The following is a 24,388-nucleotide window of genomic DNA, read 5'->3' as shown; positions in this document are numbered from 1 at the left end:
AACCCTCCGGGTATATTTGCTTCACTGGGGCCACTTTCTCATCTTCCATCCTGATCTTTCAACCTCATCACGGTGGTTAGACCAAAGATCAAACCCACCAACAGACTCTCTCCACGACGGAAGGAGAATCTCCCCAAACTTAAGCCAGGTCACTTCAGAGTGCTCCAGTTCACACTGAGATGCCCCACTGGCTCACCTGGTACCTGAGGTGGGCACATGGAGATGCCGGTCACCAGCACAGCACCTGGCACTTGGCAGATGCCCAGTGAACATCTGTGTCTATATGGCCAGAGCTTGAGGATGGGTGGCCACCAACAGATTGGCTGTCGCAGCACCTGAATGTCCTCAGAGCTGGGCCTCGAGGCTCACAGCCCAGCCCTCCCCCACAAACACCTCCACTATCCACTTGGCCACAATGGGCAGTCTCAAAGGCTCATGAATTTGCGTACACAGGCAAAGGGGAACCCTGGAGTGACACTGACTTTTTTATTTATGGAGCAAAATTGAATCTCAGAAAATCCAGTAAATGGATGCCCCCTCCACCCAGAGCAACCCACCTGTTTTTGCCCTCAAGGTTTTGCATTTGGTTCAACATCTAGCTAGTGTCCAATGCCACCCCTGGCAAGGTCTCCACTCTAGAAAACCAACCACCCCCTCAGTAGGTCTGGAAACAACTTCATTTCAGTTTAGTCAGAAAAATCCATGTTTATAGCTTGTTGTCCATGTTAAAAAAAAAGTGAAAATAATATTATAAAACCAGGCTTACCTGTTCCTTCTGAGAAAATGAGTTAGGTATGTTTTGAGACCAGGAAATTGTTCTACATTGGAATGAAGACCAGAAATGTAAGTGTGGAAGAATGTTAAGGTTTGAATTTGCTTATTTTATTTTGTATCAGTCACATATTTTAATCTTATTTTTAAGAAGTAATGTTTATTTACATGTGGGAAAATACTTTTTAAACCATAAACCTACTGCCCAGATAACCTCTTGTTGATCTTTCGAAAATAAAATTCATATGTACACACTGTTTGAAGAGTCAAACAACACAGAAAGGTAGAAAATGGAAAGAATAAAAGTCCTCCCTCCCCAACCACACAGTGGTAGTAACTGTCCACATTCCACATTTCCTATGTATCCTTCCAGCAAAAAGTATATACACATCACCAAATTTTTGCATATTACATCATTTTATTTAGAAGGGATTACACTATGCACAATATACTAAACTGTGCTTTTATTTTAACTTACCAGAATCTATCAGAGGTCTTTTCATATTAACACACGTATAATTGCTTCATTATTTTAATGGCTCCATAGATTCCATTTTATGGCTGTGCCATAATTTACTTAAACAGTCTCCTGTTGATGAAATACAGGTTATTTCCAATCTTACTGCCATTAAAACAAAGCTATAATGAACACCCTTTTTCATTTTTCTTAGCTACTTCTGTAACTCTATTGACAGAACAAATTCAGAGCTAGGTAATTGTTAGGTCAAAAGGCATTTGTATTTCAGTTTTTGCTTTAAATATGTTGGCAAATTGTCTTAGAAAAACACTATTACAAATTTGTATTCTAACCATCAGTGTATAAGAGTGGCCGTTTCTCTGAGTCCTCATCAACATTGGGTGTTATTTTAGTTTCCAGTAACTTGGTAAGTTTAAAAATGGTTGTTTATCCTGATAGACAGTGACTGCAACGGGGTGCTGGGAGGACTTGATAATATGGGTGAATGTTGAAACCACAATGTTGCTCATGTGAAACCTTCATAAGATTATATATCAATGATACCTTAATTTTTAAAAAATGGTTGTTTAGATTGTATTTAATTATGTATGAGGATTAGGGTCTTTGCAGGATTTTTTGTCACTTGTCTTCCTGTTTCTGTGAATCACTTGTTCACATCCTTTGCCTATTTTTCCATAGGATTGTTCATCTTTTTTATTGATTTATATGTTCCTTCTGCTAATTGAGGAAAACAGGCCTTTGTGTGGCAAGTGCTTTTCTCAGTTTGTTATTTTTATTTTGCTTATTGGTATTTGCCCACAGAAGTTGAGATCTACTCTAACCATCTTCTTCATAACTACTGAATTCTGTGCTCTGTTCCTAAAGTCCTTCCCTAGCTTCTGATTGTGAATAACTTCACCTACATTTTCTTGGAAAATTTTATGATTTAATTTTTATGGGATTCAGTTTAAGATTTTCCCAAATGGTTAGCCAGTTGTGGCAATGCCATTTGTCAGAGAGCTCCCCCTTTCATTTTCATCATTTAGGGATTTCCAGTCCCTTAGGGGCCACATGGCTCTGTTTAATCCCCAGAGTGAAGCCCACGTAAGTGCCACAGTGCTTTCCCCCAGGTCTGCCAGAGACAGACCAGAAAGGCCTTCACCAGGATCCCGCAGAGGCCTCTGTCATCGGAGCAGAGCAGCGTCAGTCTCTCAGAGACAGAGAGGGTGCCGCTGCTCTGCTGGACACAGGGGACAACAGTCTTCCACTCCTGAGAGGGAAGGGGGACATGCATCCAACCAACATCTTCCTTTTGAAAGAAAAAGAAGAGAAAGAGAAACCTCAGGGGAGAGTGCACTCCCTGTACAGAAAGAAGAAACAACTACACCTGCATTTCTGAAGGCACACACACACACACACACACACACACACACACACATCTGGTCATTGAGTTTCTCCACTACAGGCACCAGACCTAAAGAGCCCTCTCAACGGCAGGACCCCCAAGAATGATAAAGCCAATATTAAGGAATATCTGGATTCCTTTTAAAGAAAAGAATTCTAAAAGACCCTCCAGAATTATCAACAAGGCCCCAATTCAAGAAAAAAAAAAAGAAACCAAAGGCTTATTCTATAAAGAGACTCCGATAAGAAGTTAACACATTTAAAACTGCTGAAAAGACTTAAGTCATCATTAAAGGAAAATGTGAATTTAAAGTTTTATTCCCAGAATTAAAAGATCTAGAAGAGCATACCCCTGGGTGAGGTAGGGTATTGAGAAAATCTGGCAAAGGCACTATCATATAGCAGACCTACAGCTGAATATCTTTCCACACACGTGAGTAAAATAAGTCTTTTTCCCTCCAATACCTCCATCTATTTCTGCCTTTCCCGATTCAGCAAGCCTGAGCTCCAGGCAACAAAATGTGATCCCCTTCCCCTTTTTATCTTGTTCCTTAATTCCTTTGATTTTTTCCAGTAAAAATAGTTTGTGATTCTTACTAGGAAATTGTTGTAATCTTTACTATAAAAGTAGACCATTTAGAAAATACAGAATATTTTAAATGTGAAAAGCCACCCCCTGGTCCTGAGAGATAATATCCCTGTCAGCTGTGTGGGCTTCCTTCGGCCTTCTGCTTGGCTTGAGTTCTTTTTGGTACATACCTAGATGGGCCAGGGCTGTCACACAGGGCCTGCAGGCCGCCCTGGGAGCTCCCCCCCACCTCTCCGAGGCCAGAGCTGTGAGCAGGTTAGCCTGGGAGAGACCCTGGCCCGGTTCCCACAGTGTTCTCCCAGAGCACTGTTCTTTTCTGGAGACTCCCTAGTTTACAGGGGGCTGGGACCCTTGGGCCACTCTCTCCTTCCTGAGAATGGAAGGGGAAAGAGGGGTGCTCAGACCCTCCAAGCCCAGCCTTCTACCCTCCCTACTCTTGATGCAACCCTAGGGTTCAGTCCAAAAGCATGGCCTGGGGCCAGGACAGTTGTCTTTCTGGTCCGCAGCCCAGCAGGTGACTAAGGCTGAGGGCACAGAAGGAGGATCCCGGCTGCCTTCCTGGCTCAGTCCCCACCAGGCTGTGTGACCTCAGACACACACCAGCCTCTCGGGTCATGCACCCCACATGAAGAATACGGTGGTGGTGGTTCTCTGCTACTTTAGGAGCCCAGGAGCATGAGAGGGCTTGAAGGGCTTCTCCCGAATGGCCCGCACACTCTTATACTCAGTCACACACACTATTGCCTCTGATGGCTCGCCCACCTTCTCCGGCTCCCTCCCCGCTCCCCTCACACAGGCACTCCTGTCTCCTAAGACCCTGGCTAATGCATAACTTACAAATGACATCTACTTTGTAAATGTTTATAAATATTATCGTAAAGTTTTAAAAAATAAGACCCAGGTTTCTGTCTGTTGTTACCTCATCAGAGGTGTGGACTGCAATTGTGAAAATTACAGGATATATTTGGAATGGTTGGACTTAACATACCTAAGTAACCCACACACATTTACTCTGCAGGAACCAGGGGTCCCTCAAATGACTGGGCTGTTATCTTCAGAGAAGTTAAAACCGTGACTCAGTGAGCGACCTGTGTCATGAAGAGCAAATGTGTCTCCTACGGGAAGTCCCACGGCTGCCTGAGCCATGCCCAGAGCAACCCTGCTGCTCTCGGGGATGCGGCTGCATCCAGTGGTTACCGAGCATGGGTAATGACTCTGCCAAGCGATGCCAGGCCAGCCAGCCTGACCCATGTGCATGGGCCTTGCAGAACGCCTGGAAGGACACACACCCACGCAGAGACACCCCAGGAGGCTCTCTGCGGGCTGCCGTGAGAGGGACATTTTCATGTTCTTTATTTTCAAATTTGTCAAAAAGCTGTGTTTAATCAGAAAAAATGGAGATAATTCCTTTTTCTAAAAGTTATTTAAGAATATGGAAACAAAGGGAGTTAGAGCAGCTGCCCGGTCTAGGCAAGCTCCCTGGAGGTGGGAGGCTAGAGCAGCAACTCAGAGGGCAGGGCTGAGAAGGGCTCTTACCTCAAGTGCTCTGGCGGGCTGGGGAGCAGCCGCCTTCATGAGCACAGGACCCCGGGTCTGAGGAAGGGACAGCAGTGATGATGCATGAATTTAACTAAGGCCCTCACTTGGAGCCCAGGACGCCCACTGGTCCAAGCTGGATGGAGCAGGGGTGGTGGGACCAGGCTGGGAAGTTTTCCTAATCTTAGCAGTGGCCCTGAGAGTTCCGGAGCCAGAAGGGCGAAGACTGCAGAAGAGCCCAGCACTTGGGGCCTGGGTGCCTTACCCACAGCACCTGCTCCAGGCCCAAGGACTGCTGGTCCTGGACCCCACAGACCTGCAGGCTCCTGTGGTAGCCTCCACTCCCCTCCCCAAGGCTGCCAGTGTCCCAGCTGGAGCCTGTAAGGCCGGGTGCTATGGGGTGGCAGCCAGTGAGGAGGAGGGAAAGATAGAAAGACAACAAGAGACAGCAACACAGAGAGGACAGAGATAGATACACAGAAAGACTCAGAAACACACATTGCAGGGCACAGAGAATGACGCACATACATCCATAGAGTTAGAGAAGGCGACAGAATGAGAGAAAGGGAGAGAGAGAAATTAAGGGCAGCACCTACATTCCACTTAGTTGCCTCCTAGCAGCAGACAGAGAGACAGGAAAGGTCAGGAGGTAGACAGAGAGGACAGAGCTAGAGATGAGATAAAGGAGGTCTGAGTATCAACGTCAAACATTTTTTGTGTGCTTAGCCCCACCCCATGTGCTGCAGGAACAAAAAGGTGCAGGTCCAGTTCCCTGCCAGAGCTGTGGCTCCATCCCCACCTGAGAAACATTAATACACTGAGACAGGCTTTCCAAGGGCTAAAGGGGAGGCAGAGGCTCCCAGAGCTGAGGTTACCAGCGGTGGCTTGGTGACAGGGTTGCATTTGAGCTGCCACTTGAAGAGCAGGTGGGAGGAAGGAGCAAGGGCTTTCAGTGGGTAGGATGGTGTCAGCAAAGCTTGTGGGTGCAAAGACACAGCTGAGTACAGTTAGGAGGGCCTTGAATGCCACTCTAAGGCTGCAGCGGGAGCCCCTGTCACACCTGAGCAGAGGAGTGGTGCGGTGGGAGCTGTGCTGTAGGGAGACCTGGACTAGCGAGCAGCCAGACCTGAGGCTGTGGAATAAAATAAAGGACAGGGTTGCAGGCACCCACTGACCCCTCCGTCCCTAATCCCAGTCCCCCCACCCTGTCTGATACTGCATTCCAGCAACCCCAAACAACTGGCCCACACCAGGCTGCCTCTCTGCTCTGTGCCTTTGCCCCTGCCTGGAAAGCCCGACCCTTCCACAACCCCCATGACCCACAGTTGCTGAAGCATGGTTTAAATGCTCCACAAGGGTCTTCTCTTCCAGGAATCCTTCAGGGAGGCCACTCCTGGTTCCTCTCATCAGTAAAGCCGACACAAAATCTCCAGGGCTCAGCTGAGTCAGGTCATGTTTTTGACCAAGACCAGAAAACATAACTGGCTCCATCAGCATCTTTGCCTCACCACACCCAGAATGTGCCTGCCCCCAGTGCGACACCCCACCAGCTGTCAGGCCTCAGTATCCAAACCCTGAAGAGAGGAGGGAATGGCTGGGAAGAATGTAATAACAGGGTGGGGCCCATTTGCCTAGAGGTGCTTTGGGCTGGCTGGTCCCTGAGTAGTGACTCATTCCCCAAGAAAGGAGGGGAGTGGCCTTGGGGGACAACAAGGGCTGACAGGGAGCCTTTGTGGAGAAAGCCTGCCTCGGCCTTACTGCTGTGGCCAGGCCCGGGAGGCTGGGGGCTGCACACTGCCTCTTCCTTATCCCCTCAAGCCCTTGGAAGAGAAGACCCTCCTGGGAGCCTCCTGCCCTCCGCCCCCTACAGCTGGCTGCCCACCCACTCAGGCCAGGGCCATGGAGAAATTCCACATGCTCTTCCAGCACTTCCGGTCCAGCTCAGAGTCAGTGATGAATGGCATCTGCCTGCTGCTGGCCGTGGTCACCGTCAAGCTGTACTCCTCCTTCGACTTCAACTGCCCGTGCCTGGCGCGCTACAATGCCCTCTATGGCCTGGGCCTGCTGCTCACACCCCCGCTTGCCCTGTTCCTCTGTGGCCTCCTTGCCAACCGGCAGTCGGCGGTGATGGTTGAGGAGTGGCGCCGGCCTGCAGGGCACCGGAGGAAGGACCCAGGCATCATCAGGTGGGACCCCATGCCACCCAGCTCCCTGTGGGCTCCCTGAGGGGCTCCCCACCTGCACGGGCACTGCCAGGCGCACCCTGAACCCCAAAGACCACATGGGCACTGTCAGGGCTCCTCTCCACCTCCAAAGGCACTACCCAGGTGTGCCCCTGTACTCCCCCAGTGAGGCACCATAAGCTCACAGGGCCCCGTTTGCCAGTTTCCACTCTGGAAACAGATACAGCTGATCCTGTCATTTGTCACCTTTCCACAGCCAGTCCTGGAGACACATGAATGATACGAGATGACCAAGATTTCTCCAGGTCACATCTATGACACTGGTCATAGACTATACCTCACCACATGCACGAAGGCCATCCCCTGACTTGCAGAGCCAGTTTTTGTGCGTAGTGGGAGGCAGATTGGCTTAAAGGCTGCATCCCTTCTCCTGTAAGCTCCTTGAGGGTGAGAACCTCACCTGTTGGCTGCTGTGTCCTTAGGGCCTCACACCTGGTCAGTACCCTATATCAAAATCAGCTGGGAGAATTTGGCAACTTGATAATGCCTCCTAGCCAACAATGAGCACCAGCTCTCTGTGCCAAGTGCCCCATGTGCCTGCCCACTGAGCTCTCGCCTTGGCCCTAAATTGGCTCCTGGATTGGAGCAGGATTTTTAAGGATGAGGACCTAAGACACAGAGAGGTTAAGTGACTTGGCTGAGCTCCCATAGCTGGGTAGAGGCATGGCTCAGATTCTAACACAGGCCAACTTCCAACCTGAGCTGGAATGCTATCCTTGCTGTTTTGGACAAAATATCCAAATGCTCTAGATCTGTGAGCAGTGACAGGAGGGATTTGGTGGGTTTTAGCTCACTCATGATCTCCTTCCCTTCCCAATTCTTAGATATGGACAATTGAGGTGCTCTCAAGAGTATGTAATGTAACTTCATAGCAAGTCCTCAGTTCCACCCTCTAACCGCATTGCACCTTCACACATAGAAATCGAAGCCCTGCCTGCAATGTATTTACAATTCACCTCTGGATAGGCCATGTACACACACACAGCATACACCATTTAACATTTTACAAAAATCCAAGTTAAAAACAACATCTGCATCCTGTGGACAAGCAGCCTATGTTTTGTGCTTCACAGGGTCCCATCCTCCCCGTGATTCAGCCATGCAGGAAAGGTCCCATGCCCTGGATGTGCCCTTTGCCTTTGCCTCTGGGGTCCAGGGAGCAGCTCCATAGGCTCCTGTCCTGTGACCAACACCCAATCCAGGCCACTAGAGGGACAGAGTAGGTCAGGAGAGGCGCCTGGGGGACAGTCAGAGGGTGGGCTCCCCGAGGTGGGGGCACACATGTGAGGTGTTGCCTCTGGGAGGATATGGGGCAGGGCTGTGTTCATTGAGGCTCCCTCCAAAAGCAGGCTGTGTGAAGAACATGATAACGGGTGGGCGACCACGCTCAGTCCTGGGGACCCTCTGACAAAGCAGGCAGAACACGCCTCAGAGTTGTCCTGCTGAGGGTCTAGCAAGCTGGGGCATTTATCCACCAGGACCTGTCCCTTTGGGATGGGAGGCTGGTTTGGGAGTGTTAACTCTCCAGTGCTTCCAGCCTACCCCTCCGGAAGCACAGATCCCTCCAAAGTCCTCAAGCAGAGCCACACAGGTGGCTGAGCTCAGAGGCCCTCCCCATGGATGAGAGCTACACGATTGCTGCCTCTGGCCTGGGCAGGCCACCAACGGAGTCTGCTACAAAGCCTAGAGCAGCAGGACTCCCAGTTCCCCAGGCCTCCTCTCCCCACCCCCACCCGGAAGTCCAGCCTTGTATCTGCCCTGTAGACTTCCTGCTGCTGCTGAACTCCAGCTGCCCTTTGTGACCCTGGCCTTCCTCTGCCCCAGGTATATGTGCTCTTCCGCGCTGCAGAGAGCACTGGTTGCCCCCCTTGTCTGGCTCCTGCTGGCTCTCCTGGATGGGAAGTGCTTCGTGTGTGCCTTCAGCAGCTCCGTGGATCCTGAGAAGTTTCTGGACTTTGCCAACATGACCCCCAGCGAGGTGCAGCTCTTCTTGGCCAAGATGCCCTGCAAAGAGGATGAGCTGGTCAGGGACAGTCCCACTCGAAAGGCGGTGTCTCGCTACCTGCGGTGCCTGTCACAGGTAATCCCGGTGGTCCTCTCCCAGGCCTGGAAAATGACCCGCACTGGTTCCAAGGGGCATGGGGTGAGGAGGTAAAAATGGTCTCCTGAGGCCACTTTCCACTTCTGGAGTCACAGCCAAGGAGCAGGTGGTCCCTGGGGGGATCAGGAGCATGATCCATGTTCAGGCCGGAGTTAGCCCTTAGGAAGTGGGTACTTTCCCATCAACAGACTCACCCCAGAGCAGGCAACAGGGCCCACGCCCTCCAGAAGTCAGCCAGGCCCGAGGCTGGGTGGCAGGAAACACCAGACATATGCTACTCTGTCCTGGCCCCCACCCCTTGAGAAGAATACTGATTACCATTTGTTGAGCATTTATGTCAAGCACTGGGTTAAGCATTTCATATGCATTACTTCATTTAATTCTCAGAACAACCCTATGAAGTAATTGTAATTGTTATCATCCCATTTTGGAGATGGGGAAACCAAGGCCCTGAGAGTTCAGTTCACAAGGCTAACATCACACCACTTGTAAGAGGCGGGGCAGGGGCCTGAAGTGTCATTACTCCAAACCCTCTTGGTCACCTCCCTAAGAGGCAGGTCTTCCTGGATGGCTGGCTCCCCACCGGGCACCAGCCCCATTATCCTGGGGGCAAGGCTCAGCCCACCCTCGGCCCAGATTCCAGATTCCACTGCCACCAATCCCAGAGCCCCAGCCTGGGCCATGTCCCCCAAGGAGGCATATATTGGGGTGGCATATTCTGATTTCCTTCCAAAGGAAGGTTTGGAGGATGGGTGGTTGGATAGACAAATGGGAGAAAGGGTGGTTGAGAGGATGGCTGGATAGGAAATGGTAGATACAGTCAGGTAAGAGGCTGAATGGATGGGGAAATAGTTGGATAGATGAGTAGATACAAAGATGAGAATGAATGGACAGGAGAATGGATGGAGGCAGTGGGAGGATGGATGACTACATGGGAGGGTAGATTTGAGGGAGGCTGGGAGGGATAAGTAAAGGGAGAGACTTTGGAACACCCTTGCCACACTGTACAGCACCCGCCCACATTCAACTTTCTGCCCCCACCTTGCAGGCCATCGGCTGGAGTATCACCCTGCTGCTCATCGTGGTGGCCTTCCTGGCCCGCTGCCTGAGGCCCTGCTTCGACCAGACAGTCTTCCTGCAGCGCAGATACTGGAGCAACTATGTGGACCTGGAGCAGAAGCTCTTTGACGAGACATGCTGTGAACATGCGCGGGACTTCGCCCACCGCTGCGTGCTGCACTTCTTCGCCAGCATGCAGAGCGAGATGCGGGCTTGGGGGCGCCGCGGGGACACCGCCAGCAGGAACTCCAAGTGCCCTGAAATGCCTGAGCTCCCTGAGGGCCTAGAAGGTGGAAAGGCTCACCTGCGTGCAGTCTCCAGCCGGGAACAGGTGGACCATCTCCTGAGCACCTGGTACTCCAGCAAACCGCCACTTGACCTCGTGGCATCCCCTGGGCTCTGGGGGCGTGGTCTCAGCTACCGTGCCCCCTCTGTGGCTGTGGGCACCAAGCCTTCCCAGCACACTGATGTATAAGGACCCCAGCAGCGTCCCCACGTGAAATGCCCGTGCTGACAAGAGCCTGGGGGCTTTCCAGGCTGTGGGGACCCCAAGGCTGAGTAGCCTAACCCTTGTTGTCCTCCTTCCCCAAAATAGCCCTGTCTCTGACCTAGTTTCTGGGCATGGCCTCCTGTGTGCCCTAAAAAAAGTTTCACAAACTTTAATGTACTGAGCACTCACCTGGGCTCTTGTTAAACGCAGGTTCTGATTTCGTGCATTCAGGATGGGGTTGGAGACTGTATGTGGAACAAGCCCGCAGGTGATCCTGATGTATCTGATCAGTGGACTAAACTTTGAGTCGCAGAGTCTAAATAGATCTGCCATGGGTTCTGGGTCCTAGATGTCCAGATTCTAAATGTTTGAAATAATAAAAACAGCAACAATAATAACACATGTTTATATGGTGCTTACTATGTGTCAGGCATTATTCTAATGTGTAATTCATTTAATCCTGGTAATTTAATCTCGTGATGAGATTTAATAATTTAATGTCATGATGAATCTCATAAGATAATCTCATGATAACCTAATGAAGGAGGATGATTATGAGCCCCATTTTTTAGAAGAGAAAACTGAGTCGTAAGGAGGATAAGTTGCCTGCCATCACCCATTTAAGAGCTGGAATTTGATCCCACGAGGTCTGGCTCTAGAGGCTGCTCTAAACAGCTACCTTAGTCTGCCCTCTAAACAGTCTGTGTACTTGTTTCCAGCACTCTGGTTGGGTTTCCCGCAGCTCCAGCCAAGACTCTCTGAGTGAGCTCTGGCAAGCTCTGCTTGTTGAGTCCCTCTTGGAAGCATTCATTCACTGCGGTGAGTGGCTTTTTATTTTCCTGTCAAGGGGATTTTTCTGTTTTTGAATGGCAAGGGGACTGACCCTTCCAGCTTCCATCCTCCCAAATCGTACGGTTCTGCTTCTAGCCAGTCAAGGTTGAGCAGCCCTGCCTGGTGCAGCCTCCATCGACATGCATCTCCGTTCTCAGCCCAGCTTTCTGCTCACCTCCAGCTAGCAGGTGCTTCCTTCCACACCTCTCCACTCACCACCTTCCCCACCCCCTGCACCCTGACCCCTGAGCTCAGGACCTCTTTCTAAGGCTGCTTCCTTTCCTGGCATTCCCAGGGGTGTCTGCCCACTGCCTTCAGGAAGAGGCTGGCTCCCTGGTGAGGATTTCCCAAGGTGTATGTTTTGTGGACCAGATCTGCAAATCAGGGTAGGGGGCACCTAGACCAGGCTGAACAAGCACCCCAAGTGATTCACTAAACTCCAGTGTTTAAAAACCTCTGGGCTGAGTGTAACAATGAAGCAAAACTGAAGGAACAAAATAGCAGCAGACTCAGAGACTCCAAGAAGGAACTAGTGGTTACCAAAGGGGAGCGATGTGGGAGGGAGGGTGGGGAGGGAGGGAGAAGGGGATTGAGGGGTATTATGTTTAGTACACATGGTGTGGGGGATCACAGAGAAGGCACATAGTGGATCTATGGCATCTTGCTGCACTGATGGACAGTGACTGCATTGGGGTATGGGTGGGGACTTGATAATATGGGTAGATGTAGTAACCACATTGTTTTTTCATGTGAAACCTTCATAAAAGTGTATATCAACAATACCTTAATAAAAAAAAAATAAATAAATAAAACTCTCTGGGCCATGTGGGTATGGGGTCTGGCTCAGGGTGAAAACTGTTGAAAACACCAGGGTTAAATTTTGCTGGAAAAACTGTTACTCATACAGGAAGGATTAAGGAAGATCTAGTCTGTGAGCTCCTCTGGGCCTCTGCTCCTCCCTGATGACTCACTCACCACTTGCACATGTGGGCACACACACTCACACACTCACACATATATACACATCCTGCTAGTGCCTCATTCAGCACAGATGGTGACCACAGACATGCAGACCATGCTCTTTGGGTCTGTATGGGTCCACCCCATGCTTTCCTGGTCCCCAGGGCTTTGGGGCAATGCAGCAGCCCCAGAACATCCCCTGGAGCCCAGCCCCCTCCAGATCAGGCAATCTCTGCTCTCCTGGGCTTGTGCCAAGGGACCTTGTAGAACCAGACAATCTGTGCAGCTGAGCTACACTGCTGTGGTCAGGCCATGCAAATGTTTGAGATGGCACCAGGGTGGGGCAAAATTTAGGCAAAGTCTTAGCAGGGACTGGGAGGAAGAGAGGAAGGGAACCTTGGCAATGGCCCAATCAACACAGGTGAGCCCAGCCAAGGGAAAGGAGGCTCAGAGGTCCCACTCTGAGCTGCAAGGAAGGAGCATCTGGACCAGTAAAAAGCCACTGACAATCCATAATTTTCAGTCAGTCCTCCTACCTTTTTATATTGAGTGCTTATTGAGCCCCTGCTGCCAGGGAATAGGGAAGAGAGAACACACAGCTATAAGCCCTGCCCTCAAGGAGCTCACTGTTAATAGAGGGACAGAGCTGGGGACAGAAATAATTACAATCCAAAGTGAAAAGTGTAAGTGATATAATAGAGGCAAGCTGTGAGCCACAGAGACTGAACATGGAGAACTATGACTGTAAGCCAGGGGATCCGGAAGGCTTCATTTGAATGGGTCTTGCAGGTTGCAGGTTTTACTAGTGCAGAGAGAGACTGGGGGAGGGGAACAGAGTACCTAAAGGGAGGAAACAGCAAAAACAAAGGCAAACAATTGGGAAAGGGGCACCGTATGTTTCATGTATTCAGTCAACAAACACTGATGGAATGCCTAGAGTGTCAGAGAGCAGGACAGAGTCCTATCTTAAGGGAGCTTCCAGTTTGGAAGGGAGACGGTACATAAGCCAGTGAGCAAACAACCAAATGGAGGAGTGTGTGGTCCAGCTGGACACAGGCAAAGGACCTTAGCTAAGGACACTTCTAATGAGTCCCACCAAGAAATGCTCCCTGAGCCCCACATCCAGTGACACATTCTCTTTATCCTCAGCTCCTGAAAGCCCTCGAAAACATCCCTACCCTCTTCAGTACCCAGATGATGTGGTTTCAAACCCCAAAACCTATTTGCCATTGTCCATCCACATCACCATTTGCCCTCATCCAGTAAGAGAGAAATGTCTGGACATGCCCGCCAACCTGGGAGTGAGGGACACAGCTGGGAGGCTTGCACTTGCTTCAAAAGATCCCCCATCCCAGGAGAGCAGATGCCCAAATTCACTCCCCAAGCCTCAGGCAACTCTATGTGATAGCACTTCTGACCACACCCTGAACAGAGGGCTTCTCTTCTAAGACACACAGTGGCCGGCTGGGCAAGGCAGAGAGTGTGCCCAGAAGTGGAAGTGTGGCTTTGGCTGTGTAAGCCCCCATTGCATACCACCTCGGCAGCTGCAGTTCTGCACTGGAAGGGGAAGATGGTGGGAGCCCGGAGGGTTGAGCTCAGGACTTTGACTTTATCCTGCAGGTAGCTGGAGACCTGAGGCCAGTGCTTGCAGGCAAGATCAGAAGGAAGGACGATACTTGGGACTCACCCACATGGCAGTGATAACTAAGCTGCAGGAATGGACAGGGCAGCCAGAGAGAGATGCTTAAGAGAGAAGAGGAAGGACTAAGACCTTTAGAGTTTTAGAGGAGAAAGAAGGGGCAGCAAATGAGAGAAAGAGGAACAATCACAGAGGTGAGGAGTCCAGAAGAATGTCAGGGGGAGTGAATTTGAAGATGGGGGAAGGATAAGCAATAAATCCAGAGCCTCAGAGAGAGCCCGGAAGGGGAGGACTGAGAGAAAAGCATCGGTCATTGGTAATTGCCCAGGGCAGGAGCCTGCTTGCCCAGGGAGGGGTCCCAGTGAAGCAGGTGGGTGGATTTCTATAGGATCCTGGCACTGCTCCAACCAGGGTTATAAAGGAAGGATGGCAGGTTTGGAGCCTGCCCAGATTTAGGATACTGATATGGGAGGGACCCTCAGCATCTCTGTACGGGGGAGAGTACCAGGACCCCAAAAGTACGATGGGAGTAGAGGAATCATATCCACACCAACACGCTTCCACTTCCAGGGTCTCATATTACGGTGAGGGATCTGTCTGCTGCATACCCAGCTCTGCCCAGCCCTTAGAGGCCAAATGAAATGAAGTGTCCGTGCTGCCACTTGATCAGGTCTGACAGGGGGAGTGTATGGGGGCTGTGGGGTGGGCAGAGGGTCTCCGAGGTCTAGAGAAGAGCAATGGGAGACAGTCGGGGTGGCAAATGGTAGCAGAGCAAAGGTGACATTAGTTTGCCAACAATGAGCCTTGAACGTGCCCCTTCCTACCACCTCCCTCACCCCCGGTCTTTCACATAAAGGATGAACTGCTGTCCCCTCCCTGCTCACAGCGCCAACCCTGGAGGCAAGCCCCAGGCCAGAGTGGCAAGGGCTGTCTTCTACTTGTGTCTGAATTCCTGCCCCCTCACAAATTTCTCTTGGCCCAAGGCTTACTTCTTTCCTTTGTTCCCTTACTGGTGTATTCATTCATTCTGCACTTATTCACTGAGCATCTACTAAACCAGGCATCCTGTGCCGAGCATTCAGAAACAGAGTGCTGAGCCCAACACATGCTGACCTTCAGCCTTTATGGTCCAGGGAGAGCCCCTGAGAGTAAATAAACAGCCCCTCCAAAACAGGCCATAAAACTCTAATCAGTGCTGTGAAGGGAATATGATCCTCGGGGGCCATGAAAGCCTCCATCAGCAGGACTCTCTAAGTTGAGGGCTCAGGAACTTCTCTAAAGAAGGACCATTAAGCCGAGAGCTTAAGGATGAACAGGTATTGCTCAGGTGAAGACAAGGGGAAAAGCATTCTAGAAATGTGCAAAGCATGTGCAAAGGTTCTGGGATGCGAAGGGGGTTACCCTGTTTGAGAAGCTGAAAGCAGGCAAGTGAGCTGGGGAGTGAACACTGGGAGGACTGTGGCCCCCGGGCCAGCCCTCCAGCAGCCATAGAGGCCCTGTGAAGAATTTTGGACTTCAGCCACTGAAGTAGATTAAGTGAGTAGTAATTTAATCAAATGCCCACTTTTAAAAGATCACACAATCCACCGCCTGGGAGTAGCTTGATGGGGGTCAGTGTGGACTGCAGAAGGCAGGCAGGAGCTGGTGGAACCTGAATTAGGGTGGAGATGGAGAGCAGCGGCGTGTTAGAGGCATTTAGGAGGTTGAATGGACTCCGGGTGCTCTTGTTTGTCAGTGTCCAGCTTAAAATGTTGTGCATAGGGCTGACCACCCTGTATTAGTCAGGTTGGAATGGGATGTAAAAATAAACGCAGTCAAAATAAAACCAAAATGTCTATTCCTTAGCACAACGAATTCTATTTCTCACTCAGGCAAAGTCTGAGATAGGTAAAACGGGGAAGGGGATGGGGGAGGTCTGGTCACTTGGGGACCCAGCTGACGGAAGCTCCCCGATCTTGGGAGGCCACCATCCAGACACCGGGTGCTCCCCAGATCCTGAGACAGGGAAGTGAGTACAGGTAGTTTATGTGGAAGTTGCTCCCCGGAGTCATCCCCACCCAGGAGGGAGCGAGTGGAGTGTTTACTACCTGTCCACCACTGTCACCCTGCACCGCCAGCTTGCTGTTGGCCAAATGCCTCGTGTGTGCTGTGAGCAGCCTTCAGAATGTGGAGATGAGTGCTAATGATGGGGAGGGGGCACTGAGTCAACTGCTAAACTGGTGTCAAGGGTCCAAGAGACAGGGAAGATAAAGAGCAGAGACAGTAGCAAGAGGTTGCAGGCAGGGTTCTATGCCAGAACTCAACAGCATGTCTCCACCCGGCCCAGAACAGGGGCTGGGAATTGCTAGGAAACGCATGGAATATTTGGTGAGCACTACCATTGTTTGCCACAATATACAACTGCCATTACAGTTTGGCCAGTGCAGAAAAGAATGGTACTATATCCTCATACTCTGATAACACAGCTGCCACATCACACTGCTGGCTCCTGCCTCTATTGCCCTGTTCCTGCGGTGCTCCCTCAGCCGCTGGTTGAGGACAGCGCCCACTCAAGCACCACACACTCATGCTCTCCTATGCAAATTGGGCATTTTCCTAAAGGTACAGCACCTGGTCCCCAAAGGCTCCCTTTGCATGCTACTTTTCATGATGCTCCAAGCTGGAAGGGGCTCACCAGCATGGGGGTGGGTGCCAGGACAACTCTCCTGAGGGCAGCAGGTGAAGAGGCCGTTGCACATCCCACAGTGGTGGCTGTTGGTGAGTTTGCAGCCAATGATGGAAGAGTTTGAGCAGGGTTGTGACATCCTGCTGGCCATTTACACCCACTCATGCTCCTAAAATTATAGGGGAGAAGTGGAGAAGACATGAAGCACTCCTAATGCACTCCCAAAGACCCCTACTGTACCAGAGTGAATAAAGAGCTCCCAGGGCCCACCTCCTAATCTCTGGAACCCACGAATGTGCCACCTACAAGAGGGACTTTGCCGATGTAATCATATTAAAAATCTTAAAATGGGGAGACTACCCTGGATTAGTGGGGTGGGCCCCATGTAATCACAGGTGTTCTTTAAGAGGGAGGCAGAAGGGTCAGAGGCAGAGAGGGAGAGGTGGTTGCCCATTTCATAGATGAGAAGAATGTGGCACTTGGAGGTTAAATTGTTTTCCCAGGGTCCCTGGCTGGTGTGTGGCAGAGTTGACACTTGAGCCCAGGTCATCAGTTAGGTTGCTCTCAATCACTCTGTGACATGGTTTCTCACTAAGAAAAAAGCTTGACTGTTCATTGAAAGAAACAATGAGTGAATGGGCAGGGCCTTGAGGTGGGCTTGGGACAGAGTATGGGCAGTTGACATTCCAGGAGGGATACAGTTCAAGGGGCAATGGCTAAAGAGCCTTCCCCGCACAGCCTTGGGTGCCTTTGTGGTCACTGACACAGCTCTGGTCTCAGCTGGAGCTCAGGAGGTCACCCCAACCTTCTCCCTCACAGGCACCTAAACCTGACCCCTAGTCTTTAAGGGCAGAAGTTGCTAACCTTCTTCACATCCTGGTGGATCAAGACATTGATATTATTGGTACATGACCCTGGGGAAAGCTGAGGAGATCTGGAGATGTCGGTATAGAGTAGAGAGCTTGGTGGAGAACAACTATTACATCTTCTCTGTCTTATGTAATTATGATAAGAAAGATTTGTACAAAGTGTTAGGAAAGATATTAAATACTGAATTGGTATAAAACATCCAAATGAAATCTCCCAGACTGCTTAAAATGAGAACTTTGAGCTTGCTTCCGGAAGTGCAACTTTTGAACCTCAGATTTTTTGCATGAAATCGCCTCAGGCAATTCCTACTCAGGGCTCTTTTTTAAAAATTTGAGATATAATTGAGTGCACCATTACATTACTTTCAGGTGCACGACATAATGACTCAACATATGCATATATTGTGAAATGATCACTGTAATAAATCTAGTTAATGTCCATCACATCAAATAGTTTAACATATTTTCTTGTGATGAGAACTTTTAGATCTACTCTCTTAGCAACTTTTAAATATAGAATATGGTATTATTAACTAGCGTCACCATGCGGTACATTATATTCCCATGACTTATTTATTTTATAACTGAAAGTTTGTACCTTCTGAGACCCTTCGTCCATTTTGCTCAACTCCCACCCCTCAAGATTCTTTAGTGGTGACCTCTTCAGTATTTGTTAACAAAAGTCTTGACCCAAGTAGGGGATACATTTAAAACTCATTTTACAGCCATTCAAAGATTTACAACAGTTTGAATGGTATGTAAAGACTCTACCACTCATTGTTTGCTTTCAATAACTGTAAGCAAAATTCTTGTGATAATAGGAATAATGGATTTAGCATCCAAGGAAACTATTTTATATCAAGTATTTTTAAATAATGTTGAAGTTAGAATTTGCAGAGTTCATGCGTGGTTAGAGCATGCACCCTGCGGCCAGCTCGGGTACCATTGCAAGGGAACGTCAGCTACGAACAGGGAGCCATGTCCACTAGAAGACAGAGACTCAGGCAGTTCCTGGAGCACACTCCTCCTGAGTTCCTGGGCTTCTGCACTCCCATGCCCCCGACTCCACTGGGAGCTATGTGCCAGGCTCTGCCAGCAGCTCAGAACCCTTGTCAACCATGCCCATCAGAGCTGCCATAGATGTCCGAGGGGTGGACAGGCTCGGCTGATCTCGCTCATTCTGCTCTACACCTGCAGGTGCCCCCCTCTGGAACCCCCAGCAAGGATCTGCCAGGGGGAGCCAGCCTAGACACTCCAGCTAACCAGACTCAGTCTGAGGACTAAGGGGAGCAAAATCCTTCCTCACCTGTATCCTACTTGTGACACACTAGCATTTCCACCCAGGCTAGTGCAACAGGAGAACCTGATTCAGCTGGAGGAGAAAAGCCAAAAAATACTTCCCTGCCCCTTCTCCACCTACCAACCCCCACCTAGCCTGGGTTCAAATCCCACTCCTCCACTTGCAAGCTGCATAACTTAACCCCTCTGGGCCTCAGCCGCCACCTCTGTAAAATGGAGACAGTAGCACCTGCCCCACATTGTTGTATGAGGGTTACATGAGGTGATGCATGTAGAGCCCTGGCATAGGGCCTGACCCAGCAGAAACCCCGTCAGTGCCAGTTCTTGTCAGTTATACCGGGACACCAGACACAAAGAGCACCCACATGGTTACACGTACACATGCAGATGCACAGACATTGAGGCCTCAAACCACGACAAACTCAACATGGGCACACACAGGGACACACAGATCTGATGGCCCCATGGGCTCTTGCTCTGCTGCAGCCCCAGCCCCAGCCTCTGGCCCCAGACAGGAGCCATCTGGTGGGAGCCATCTGATCAGAACTGCTCTTCTGGGAGAGCTGACATGGGGGCAGGAAACCTCCTCCCCACTTTGGTATGCTGTTGGAGGGCCTCTGGCTGGCTTCCTCTCTCAACACCTGAGCTCCAGGTATGAAACCCCACTGCCCCACCCCTCTTTTTTTGATCTGGGGGAGTGGAAGTAGGAGTTGGAGGCAAGAAAGGATTTATCATCCAAAGTCCACAAACACACACACACCCAGAGAGACACAGCAGACCAGACACAAAGCACCTGCGTTATGGGCAAAGGCCACAGCTCCCTGCTCTGCAGGGAGGGTCCCTGCAACCTCTCAGATCAAATCCTCTGACTTAAATTCAGGGCTTCTTGCTCCTGCCATGCCACTTTAGCACTACCTCCACCTGTGCCATCCCTGCTGTGAGCAGTGTCACCACCACCATTATCACTACTGCCATCAGCACCATCCCTACCACTGCCATCAGCACCCATCACCTGGGCCCCCAGCAGCACCGTCCCAGCACTACCACGGTCACCTCAGGACAGCAGGACCAGCCTACTGTCCCTGAGCTGGCAGAGGAGTTCTCTTGGACCCTGATATACAGCATGGAGGGAAGTACCAGTGGGAAGGGCAGGAGGAGGCTGACATGGTTCTAGGAGCCTAGGGAACAAGGTCCAGAAACTCAGGCCTCTGGAGCAGCCCTGGATTCTCCCAAACTCCAGTCCTGCCAGAGTCCTGTCTTCCCAGCCTGTCTCTGAGCCCTCCTTCCCTCCCCTTCCCACACCCACAGAGAATGGGTCCCTGCCAGGTGCAGCCCTTGTGGTTTCCCAGCGCCAGAGGCAGCCGTGGAAAGACAGAAGCCAGGGAGGGGCAGCACCCAGGCTGTACCCACAGGATTGGCCAACCTGCAGCCTCTTGGCCAGCACCTGACTAGAAGGTTCCTCAAAGAGACAGTGACCTCAGCTACCGGCCTGAGCTGTACCCGCCTCAGCCATGAAGTGGGCACCCAGGAGGCAGAATGGGCCAGAGGGGCGCCAACATTAAGGCAGTGGTGAGGTGGGAGTAGGCCGCCAGGCCCCGCGGGGGCACAATGGACAAGTTCCGGATGATCTTCCAGTTCCTGCAGTCCAACCAGGAGTCCTTCATGAATGGCATCTGTGGCATCATGGCGCTGGCCAGCGCCCAGGTGTATTCAGCCTTCGACTTCAACTGCCCCTGTCTGCCGGGCTACAACGCGGCCTATAGTGCTGGCATCCTGCTGGCACCACCCCTGGTGCTCTTTCTGCTTGGCCTGGTCCTGAACAACAACGTGTCCATGCTGGCAGAAGAGTGGAAGCGGCCACTGGGCCGCCGGGCCAAGGACCCCGCTGTACTGCGCTACATGTTCTGCTCCATGGCTCAGCGTGCCCTCATCGCACCTGTCGTCTGGGTGGCCGTCACGCTGCTCGACGGCAAGTGCTTCCTCTGTGCCTTCTGCACTGCTGTGCCCGTGACCGTGCTGGGCAATGGCAGCCTGGTGCCCGGCCTACCTCTGCCCGAGCTCACCCGCCTGCTGGCCCGGGTGCCCTGCCCAGAGATCTACGATGGCGACTGGCTGCTGGCCCGCGAGGTGGCCGTGCGTTACCTGCGCTGCATCTCCCAGGTGAGGGGGCCAGGTGGCCTTGGGCTGGGACTCCCCTCACAGGCTGGGGTCCTTCTGGAAGGGCCCAATCACCCACCTTTCAAAATGGGCCTTCCTCAGAGCACAGTCATGTTTCCCAAATAGATTGGGGCTCCCCTGGCTGGGCTGGGTCTCCCCACTGACACAGAGCTCTGTGGGTAAGGGGCATATTTTCCCAACTGAGGCAGGGGCTTTTCTCAGAGCAGTGCCACCTGGGGAAAGTATTATGGCTACCTCAGTCCAGAGGTCTGTGCCCTGTCCTGAGGTCCCCAGAGCACAGCCGATGTCTCAGCCAGGCCCACACCCTCCATCCTGAGCTCCAGCTTGGAAGCCTGGTCAGTTTACACCCTTTGCCTCTTCCAGGCCAGGGCACTGTTAAGGCCGGTGGGTGGCTGGGCCATTTGGGTGCATTTTCCTGGCAAATGCCCCTAGCTGGCACTTGGTGCTCAGGGAGTGGGAGCTGAGGGTCTAGGTGCCCCTGGAAGGGAGGGCTTGGGGGAGGGGGGTGCACTGTTGGGACATGGCCTGAAGGCAGGGTTGGAGGGCCCATCGCCTGGGAAATCCAGAGTTCAGGTCCTCCCCAGCCCACTCGCAGGTGCTCCACTCTCTTTCTGGACCTTCACCCCTCTGAGCCTCTCAGGCCTCCCGTGCCATCAGTGCGGTGTGGGGAGAAAGGCCCAGGCAGCATGCCCTCATAGCCTGTGGGCTGAGGCTGCCAGGGAGGCAGGGAGTTGGGCCCGCCCTGCAAGGGCTAGGGAAACACGTACACTCTGCCCTGGCAACTCCAGATAACCCAGCTCCCCTATCCAGCCCAGGACTCTGTCCTGTGGGGCCGGCATCACCACCAAATGCCCAGGGAAATCTCACACTGAGTGTAAAATCCAAAGTCTGCTTCCCTCCCACACCTGCGCCTCCTCTCCTGTGGGCACTTGTGCCATCATCCCAGGCCTCAGGGCCTGGGGCAGCTGTCCATTCACCTGACCTTTAAACCACTGCATTGTAAACAAATAAGCCCCCAAGAGGACAGGCTGCCTGGCTGGCTTATAGACATGTTTCGTATGCTTTTCAGAGGTTGAATTCAAAATTCAATTTTAGAATTAGTTGGCATCGTCTAAAAACTAGAGATTTTCATAAAAAATCAGATTTCCAGCTTTACTGGAAACATCAGGAGATCCACGCAGTCAGGGCTCACATTTGGCCCTCCTGGGGTAGCATAGGGGGTATCGCTCCCAACCCGACAGGGAACGTACTCTGCAGCTGTGCCCTGGAGGTCTGCTCTGCCCTACTCACCAACCCTGCCCTGCCGTAGGCATTTGTGTCTGCCCCACCTTCCCCATCCTGAGTTGGTCAAACAGCCCAGGGGAGCAACTGGCCCCCTCCCTCCAGTGAGTTGTTGGCAGAACAGAACTAGCACCCCAGCATCCAATGCTCTTCAGCACAGAGTTAGAGTGCTTGTCCGATTTGTCTCTGTGACCCCTGAGGGCTTGGCTCTGAGGAGGAGGGGTCCTATGGCCCTGGGAGGTCAAGGAAGGTTCCTGAAGGAAGAGGCATAGTTAGCAAGGGCCTACTGTCATAATAATAGTGGCTAACAGTTACTGAGCCCTAACTATGTACCAGGTGCTGTGCTAAATTTATTATCACTTCTAGTCCTCACAAGAACCCTATGAGATATATACTATCAATAGCCCCATCTTACAGGTGGGGAAACTGAGGCACACAAAGGTCAAACATCTTGTTCCTGGTCAACTAGTTAAGTAGTAGAGACAGAATTCAAACCCAGGCAGCCTAATCCCAAGGTATTCCCAGTTAACTCCTGTGTATTGGGTGCCAGGCCTACATGTGAGGTGTCTTACCCACATGATCTTGTTTCCATCAGATGGGTACATTCACACCCATTTTACAGAAGAGGAAATAGAGACCAGGAGGTGGAGTCACTTTCCCACTAAGAGCTTTCTTCCCTAACGGCCCTAACACAGAGAGGACTTTGGGAGGTTTGGACAGTGCCGGGCTCTCCCTTCTCTCTCCTGCAGGCCCTGGGCTGGTCCTTCATTCTGCTGACCACACTGCTGGCATTCGTCGTGCGCTCCGTGCGGCCGTGCTTCACGCAGGCTGCCTTCCTGAAAAGCAAGTACTGGTCCCACTATATTGACATCGAGCGCAAGCTCTTCGATGAAACATGCACAGAGCATGCTAAGGCTTTTGCCAAAGTCTGTATCCAGCAGTTCTTCGAGGCCATGAACCATGACCTGGAGCTGGGTCACACCCGCGGGGCACTAGCCACAGCCCCTGCTGGTTTACCTGCCCCAGCTACTGCCGGTGGCACTGAGGAGGAGCGGGAGAAGCTGCGAGGCATCACTGATCAAGGTGCCATGAATAGGCTGCTCACAAGCTGGCATAAATGCAAGCCACCCCTGAGGCTGGGCCAGGAGGAGCCACTGATGGGCAATGGTTGGGCTGGGGGCAAGCCCCGGCCTCCACGCAAGGAGGTGGCCACCTACTTCAGCAAAGTATGAGCCACGCCAAGTGAGGAGGCAGGAACAGGTCTGAGACCACCGCCCCTCTTGACTCCCAAACCAGATGGAAAAATGAAGGCTGCAGGAGCTGGGCAGTCAATTCCTGGAGCAGACCCACATGCCCAGACATTCACCTGACCAGGAGGCAGAAACCTTGGCACTGGAAATGGACCTCACTCCTCTAGCTGTGCCACTGCACTGGATGGCCCTGAGGCAGTAGGGCCATGAGCAGGATTAGTCAGAAAGGTTCAGGACTTGTCTGGGGAGAGGACAAGCTCCCAACTGCCCAGCCCTTCCCAGGCCACTTCATCCCTGGTTCACTATCTCCTCTCAGGTTCTATGATGTCCTTGGCCCAGCATCCATTCTTGTCTATGATTTTTAGGACCCCCATATCCTTATGCTCAAGTCTCAAGAGTGGGAGGGTGTCCAGCCATCTCAGAGGCGGGGAATTCTGGAGTTCTCTGAGTGTGGCCAGTCTCCTGAGTGAAGCTGAGTGGGCTTAGGTGGGCCCTAAGAACACGACACATCACCTGGTGTGACACACCTGCAGAGACAAGATGCAGAAACTAGGTTCACTCAGGAGAAGCCAGGGTATGTGGTCACCATAGAGGTCACTCACCAACTGTCAAGCTAGAATGCACATTTATTTAGCACTGTACATAAAAGACCTTCTGCCTTAGTGTGTTTGAGTTGCTATAACAAAATACCATAGACTGGGTGGCTTATAAAAACAGAAACTCATTTCTCAAAGTTCTGGAGGCTGGAAGTCCCGGATGGTGGTGC

General features: G+C 51.5%; 2 protein-coding genes across 2 annotated transcripts; both read left to right on the top strand.

Moving 5' to 3' along the window:
* The first annotated feature begins 6,580 nt into the window (after positions 1-6,580).
* Positions 6,581-11,031, top strand: CALHM3 (calcium homeostasis modulator 3). The gene is made up of 3 exons (XM_036898852.2): positions 6,581-6,943; positions 8,825-9,080; positions 10,150-11,031. Exons 1-3 carry the CDS (start codon positions 6,657-6,659, stop codon positions 10,633-10,635), a joined length of 1,029 nt encoding a protein of 342 aa, XP_036754747.2. The 5' UTR covers positions 6,581-6,656; the 3' UTR covers positions 10,636-11,031.
* Positions 11,032-20,521: 9,490 nt separating this feature from the next.
* Positions 20,522-23,604, top strand: CALHM1 (calcium homeostasis modulator 1). The gene is made up of 2 exons (XM_036898625.2): positions 20,522-21,073; positions 23,122-23,604. Exons 1-2 carry the CDS (start codon positions 20,522-20,524, stop codon positions 23,602-23,604), a joined length of 1,035 nt encoding a protein of 344 aa, XP_036754520.2.
* Positions 23,605-24,388: the final 784 nt, after the last annotated feature.

Source organism: Manis pentadactyla, chromosome 8 (assembly GCF_030020395.1).
Source record: "Manis pentadactyla isolate mManPen7 chromosome 8, mManPen7.hap1, whole genome shotgun sequence".
NCBI lineage: Eukaryota > Metazoa > Chordata > Mammalia > Pholidota > Manidae > Manis > Manis pentadactyla.
This window is presented reverse-complemented; position numbering and strand designations above follow the sequence as displayed.

Coding starts and splice junctions, on each gene's coding strand:
- CALHM3 (XM_036898852.2), top strand. CDS start 6,657: ATGGAGAAATTCCACATGCTCTTCCAGCACTTCCGGTCCAGCTCAGAG. Junction 6,944..8,824: donor AAGGACCCAGGCATCATCAG/GTGGGACCCCAT, acceptor CCTCTGCCCCAG/GTATATGTGCTCTTCCGCGC. Junction 9,081..10,149: donor ACCTGCGGTGCCTGTCACAG/GTAATCCCGGTG, acceptor CCCACCTTGCAG/GCCATCGGCTGGAGTATCAC.
- CALHM1 (XM_036898625.2), top strand. CDS start 20,522: ATGGACAAGTTCCGGATGATCTTCCAGTTCCTGCAGTCCAACCAGGAG. Junction 21,074..23,121: donor ACCTGCGCTGCATCTCCCAG/GTGAGGGGGCCA, acceptor TCTCTCCTGCAG/GCCCTGGGCTGGTCCTTCAT.